Source organism: Xiphias gladius, chromosome 21, assembly GCF_016859285.1.
Source record: "Xiphias gladius isolate SHS-SW01 ecotype Sanya breed wild chromosome 21, ASM1685928v1, whole genome shotgun sequence".
In the NCBI taxonomy this organism is placed as follows: domain Eukaryota; kingdom Metazoa; phylum Chordata; class Actinopteri; order Istiophoriformes; family Xiphiidae; genus Xiphias; species Xiphias gladius.
The window spans coordinates 1,215,001-1,221,057 of record NC_053420.1 but is presented as its reverse complement, the minus strand read 5'-3'; the positions used below and the strand labels follow the sequence as shown (position 1 = coordinate 1,221,057).

The 6,057-nt window shown below is 42.9% G+C and overlaps 1 protein-coding gene across 2 annotated transcripts in view; it reads left to right on the top strand.

The window, feature by feature from the left end:
• The first annotated feature begins 1,393 nt into the window (after window positions 1–1,393).
• The window catches only part of nicn1 (nicolin 1), a 10,574-nt gene continuing 5,910 nt past the window's right edge, over window positions 1,394–6,057 (top strand). Inside the window, exons 1-3 of one of the 2 annotated variants that reach the window (XM_040158677.1) lie at window positions 1,394–1,502; window positions 2,631–2,777; window positions 4,405–4,584. In XM_040158677.1, the coding sequence (XP_040014611.1) occupies window positions 2,631–2,777; window positions 4,405–4,584 (327 nt within the window). In that variant the 5' untranslated portion in view covers window positions 1,394–1,502. Of the gene's footprint in view, window positions 1,503–2,627; window positions 2,778–4,404; window positions 4,585–6,057 lie in introns of both variants that reach the window. The other variant, XM_040158676.1, reaches the window with a different exon arrangement.

The following is a 6,057-nucleotide window of genomic DNA, read 5'->3' as shown; positions in this document are numbered from 1 at the left end:
AGAACACACACATCTGGGGATTAGGCACAGCCACGAATCAGGAATTCAGAGAATTTATTTTTTAAAAAAGTAAATAAACGAAATAAAGAGGATGGGAGTGTTGTTATGCGAATGCGTAGGTAGATCAGAAATTAAAGTGTATAGCAAACTTTTCATTCTGTCAAAGAATCATCGCAGAAAGTGTCTTTCTATCCGTCTTTATCTCTCAGTAAGTTTTACTCTACTGCCATAATGGATGCGAAATACTTATCTTCAGGATTATTAAACAGTCCCTACGTGCCCACTCAGTTCACGTCCACTGCACTACAGTGCATGTGCAACATCAGGTAACGCATTTTGTTCAGAATTGACATGAAACGTTCTGGAAACCTTGTTTCAGCTTTGCAGTGTATCATTACAAGGCCGCAGAGAAATAACACCCGGTTCCTGCCGCTGTCTGATAAAGCCGTAGGTGTGCTGTCTCATCCTGATACCAGAGCTGCACACCTGCATCTCATTTTGACAGGAGATTGTGCCCGGTGGGGATGAGCATCTATCATTTTTTGGAGCGGGGTGTTTTCAGAGGGCTGTGGAGATGTGAATGAGGTGATGAGCTCGGTGGAGGAGAGGCCTTTAAATTTTAACACATCATCTTGTCACAGACTGTGGTGGAGGTCTAATACATGGGGTAAGCTTGCCCTCTGCTGTCTATTTCATGCAATAATGCACGAGTATCTGAACATACACAACACATGAGTATTTCTGTTGAGTATATCTGTTTCAGTTCTCCTGAGTCTGAGATCTCACAAATACATTCCCGACTTATCCAACAAGGTATTCCATAGACCTTGTTGTATGCTTGGGCACTGGAGGCCAATGAGGAGGAGGATAGCTCAGCAAAACAAACTCTACAGAGAGAGAGATTTACAAGTCCCATTAAACACATCAGGGGTCCAGGGAACAGGGAGGAGCGGAACAATGGAAGGTTCCTGTACAGTCAGTTCGCAACTTTAGAAAATATACAGTTGGTAGGTCAAGGAAAGAAGTGATCAATTAAACAATTTAAACAACACGCTGGAGATAATAGGAAAGCATCCAGCTGGTTTATGTGAGCACTGTCGAGGCGTGGAGTTTGTTTTGAATGTAGTCTTGGATTATGCTGTGAGTATGAACGTGAAAGGCATCTTATGAAGATCTCAGGAAGGTCGGAATCAAGGATCCCGATATAAAGAAAGCACAGTGACGTTAGTAAACCTGTCCAGGGGCTTGGGCTGCAGAATCAAAAAGGGGTTTAATGGGAAGGTTTTAATCCCTGGTCCACTCCGAGGCAGAAGGGGGCGCTACCGCAGCCAGCTGAGGGTGCTGCTGGCCCTTTAAGACACTCGCCGTTGCCTCGGTTACAGTCGGGCGGGCGCACAGAGTGTCTTTAGCATGTCGACTTCCGCGACTTGGAGCATTTCAGTCTCTACCCTTGCCTCCGCCCTGGACTTCTACTGACCGTCCCTCCTCCCTGCCGAAGAAAGGCAAGTACCGAACCAATACGAAGGCGCCTTGCGGATTTACCGGAGCCTTATCTCGCCAATGGCGCCCGGCTCGTCTGCTAGCCGTTGCGCTGTGGCCGGTTTCCGCACTGTTAGCGGCCACGCTAACGCCGTGGCAACTTCGACCGATTGAGCAGTTGCTTCGCAGCATCACAACGTGAACATTAAACACGAGAAACCGTCAGTGTTGCCGCTCGGTTAGAAACGGAATGTGCCCGGCTGTGTGTCTGCTTTACGCGCCTGCCATGTCGCTGTCCATGGTGCTAGCAGAGGGGCGCGCATACCGACGTCGGTGCGGGGTCATGGCAGGTTTAGCAAACTGAAAACGTCTACTGAGATAAATCGGTAAACTACAATGAGCATATAAAGCTTAGAAAAATGCCTAAAGTCTGAAAATAATTGGGTTTTATTTCCATTCTTATCCATTATTCCGTTATTATCATTTCAAACTACACGTGCAGTTCATCTCTTATCTAATGTCATGCACTGTAGAACATAATGAATACAAAATGATACCATCAACAATGAAAGACGTTTTGGAGAAATGTGAGTTGAAAATACTATATGATAATTTGAACGCTATTTTGTCTGGTGTGGATTTCCACACAATGTACCGTTACATAAACTGCTGTCACTAAAATTACATCTACTTCTCTCTGATTGAAGAATCTAGAATCTGTGAACATGAAAATAATGCTCCTTTCAGAGACTCACAGCTGAACACGAGATGTTTCTTACCTTTCCAGACAAGTCCACTCTCAGTGTTTGTGACCGAGGTGTCCAAGGTGTTAAATTGAGGTTTAAGGTGAGCTCAGAGAAAAAAAATCCCTTCAACAGATGAACTCTGAACATGCATCGTTCTGGACAGCGACGCTCAAATATCCTAGTGAAGAATAAGAAAAACACATTTTCCGAGTAGAGAGGGACTTTACCTTAACGTTTACAGCGCTTTGCCCAAACCATGATAAACAGACCCCGACCAACCATACACAAAATAGTAAACCTACAGATTCCAGCTGCATAGCCAGTTCAAGCAAGCATTTACTCTGACCACTTAAATAAGGTGTGTACTTTAAATCAAGCGTGTAACTCTTTATGTGTTGCCAGAAGATGAGTGGGAGCACTGAGGACGTCAAGGCTGTGACCTGCACAGTCAAACCTCCGGTCTACCTGCAGATCGGAGACATCAAAACAGACACAGCTCACTCCGGGATTTGTGTCGTCGACGTCACCCTCCCCTTTGGAAAACCTGCCAGTGTAAGTTACCACGTACCACAGAAAGCTGTTGAGTTTCGTTGATGCGCAGTATCTGGTATCCAGACCGAAAAGAATTCTACTCGTGCTTTATTGTCTTCTACCTTTCTGCCTGATGCCCGAAGGATGTAAAACCCTTCATTTTAACCAACAGTCCAGATTTAACCTAAACTGGTGAAACATGCTCTCATCACAATGCTAATTGGTTCATTTTACCACTATTTAAAGCACACATTTTTTTCATATTTAGTTGTATTTCATGCATTTATTCATCTAAATCAGCTGTTGGTGGATTGATACTGATTGGGTCTTAAAAGAGATGAGCAGGTAACTACACGTAACAGCAATATTAAAATAACTAAGTCCGGTTGTCACTACAGAAATGTCCAAGCAACACATTTAAAGGCGCTGAGTCGTTACATCACATGTTTGCTGTTGAGGTGAGGGAGATCCTGGCACTGACTAAACACCCACTGTGACCTCTGCTTTACTACAAGCTAACCCTTGGCTTCCATGTGCTGTGGCTGTAGGTTGAATCAATGCACTGATCACATTTACTGCAGGCTCAGGTAGAATAATCCACTCTACTTCCGTGGGGCCACTGTGGGAGTGTCTTGTTTTCGTATAGGTTTATAGTAAAGCAAGAGCTGAAGCAAATAAATAACCTACACACATCTTGTGACTCAAAATTTGACCACTGACCATGTATTTAAATCACTTTTTCTTATTAACCAACACTATGTATTGTAACAAAATTCTCAGAGTTATGGGCTTACATGTTTCCTTGATCTGCCAAGATAATACTGGAGAAGTAGCTGTGCTGACCATATTTTGAGCCTGCAAGCTTAACCACTGTATTACTGTGGGAGAATGCACAGCACGTCATTAAAGGGATGTGTGTAATCTCTTCAGAGTTTGATTTTATTGGCCCCCAGCCTGCAGTTAAAATAAAATTAAGTACCATTTACCCTTTAATTTTGTTCAACATCCATGTTTCTAGTGTATTCCAGTGACACTGTCTAATAAAGCAGAAAAAATACATATATAGAACATCTGTTTGAATATAATGCTGTGTTCGAGTCTTGAGAGAGACTTCAAACATTTTGGGCATTGACCTACTTTTTAGCATTTAGTCCTAATTAAAAACCCTTTTTAATGCAGAGTGACTCCTCATTAGCTCAAAGCTTCAAGCTTCAAAGGCATCTGCCTGGAGCAAGTTCATGCATGAAGGAATTATCTCTACCAGGCTTTTTGATGGTACTGTCTTTAGCTTTTAATGTCAATGCTGTGATTTGGCACTTTCAGTGTTTCTTAAACAATAGCTTAAGACCCAGAATGGACTGGAGGCATGTTTCTCCTGAGCTCCCGTATGGTTTAATGAGCCTGATTTATTATACTAGACTATATTTTTGAGTTCCATTTCATCCAGCGGGTCACCGAGGAACCTCTTTTAATTAATTAATTTATTTTTAAAGTTGGGTCCAGTGCTGAAAGCAATTTACTTGTCTGCCCACATAAATCAGATCATGTCATCATCTAAGAGCAAAATGATAATGTTGCATGGGGACTGGTTATTTCTGCCCGTAACTTGTGTATCGTTTGTGATCCACGCTCACTGTCCGTCCTTCAGATTGAGGAGATCACCTTTAAGAACTACTATACAGCCTATGTAACTGTGCGCTTGTTGAGGAGGAGCCCCGGGCAGGAGGCCCCTGCTAAGTGGTGCACCGCTCTGAGAGACCTGCCCCTGATGGACAACCCCCATACAGAGGCAGGCTCCCAAGACTACTACTCCATTCACAGGACACAGGTGGGCCGGAGCATCGGTTGTTATTGTGCTTTAGTGTGTTTGCATAAGGTACACCACCATTAGCATCAACGCCTGTAGGCTGTAACACCTGTAGTGAAACAGCACCCGCAGGCTTGTCGGCGCTGAGGAGTCTCGTGTTATTAATTCACCAGGGAGGCAGTTGACGTTAGAGCAGATGTAAGGTCGATCCCCAACATTCCTGACTAGCACTTACTGTGCACTTTCGGTGAATTTCTCTCCCTGATCTCCTTGCACTTTGCCTCTTGAATAGGTCTAGCACTCAGCACTTTCTTCAAGTTCTCCTACTGTCCCTCACCTGTCAGTAGCTTTGGATCAAGCGTCTGCCAAATGAGTAAATGTAAACATAAATGTAAATGATAGTTTGAACCGTAGTGAAAAATGTGATTAACTGGTTATTGACATCCCTTGACATTACTTAGATGTTGTTTATTTCTACGAAGTGTGTGAACTCTACGAGAACCACTTGCAAGCATCCTAATAGCAGCAAAAACTGAAGATGATGACAAATTGTTCTTGTTTTGGTGGCCCAGAGTTGTGTTCTGCCACAGCCATAAACAAACAACACTGGCTGTCCCTTAATATATTCCTATTTAGATAAACCTCTCTCTTATATCCTACTGAACATTAAGTGGCAGCCCACTATTTTACGCGACTGCAGCTGAAGCTCACATCAGATCTGTAAACCAACATATCCCATTGTGCACAAAACTGACACCGCCTGCCAGTTTTTAGTGCCGTTTGTTTTCCCTCTCAGCTGGTGTTGGAGGCAAGCCAGCCAACTATCCAAGAAAGGCACAATTAGCATTGTAATGTTGATATATGGAGACAATCTAAACTGAGATATTTTCCATTTCTACTATTTATTTTTTGTTTGTTCTCTATGCAAATACAGCCAGATGGTGAATGGTGATTTAATTTTTGTTTACTTTAGACGATGCTGCGAGCCTAACACAATTTAAAGAGTAATCGTGATAGTGTAAATGATGTTTATTCACTGTTTATGGGTTATTGTTTGTCACATTTAGCCTGAAGGGATGAATGCATTCTTTTACTGCAGGGATTCTCTACAGTGAGATTTGAACCCTTCAGAATCCAGTAAAAAACTGTCATAAAATGATTTGAAAAACAGGGGAACATTAGTTGTCTCTCCGAAGAATGCACTTCTGCAAAACTAATTATTCTTCCCTCAGCTATGCACTTGTCACAGTGGCTAGTAAGTCACAAACTTTGCTTGGAAATTTTTTTGTTATGTCTGCCAGCCAGTAATGTCGAATTTCATCGTATTTCGATTGGGCGTCAGCAGGGTGCAAATCCCCCGCAGACGCTCCCAGCTACTTCTGATCCTACTAATGACCTGCACCGTACACAACAGGCTAATGCTATCCATCTAATCTCACCACAAAATTGAAAACTGTTTGCAATATGATATGATTAGTGAGCATGTGTTGCTAC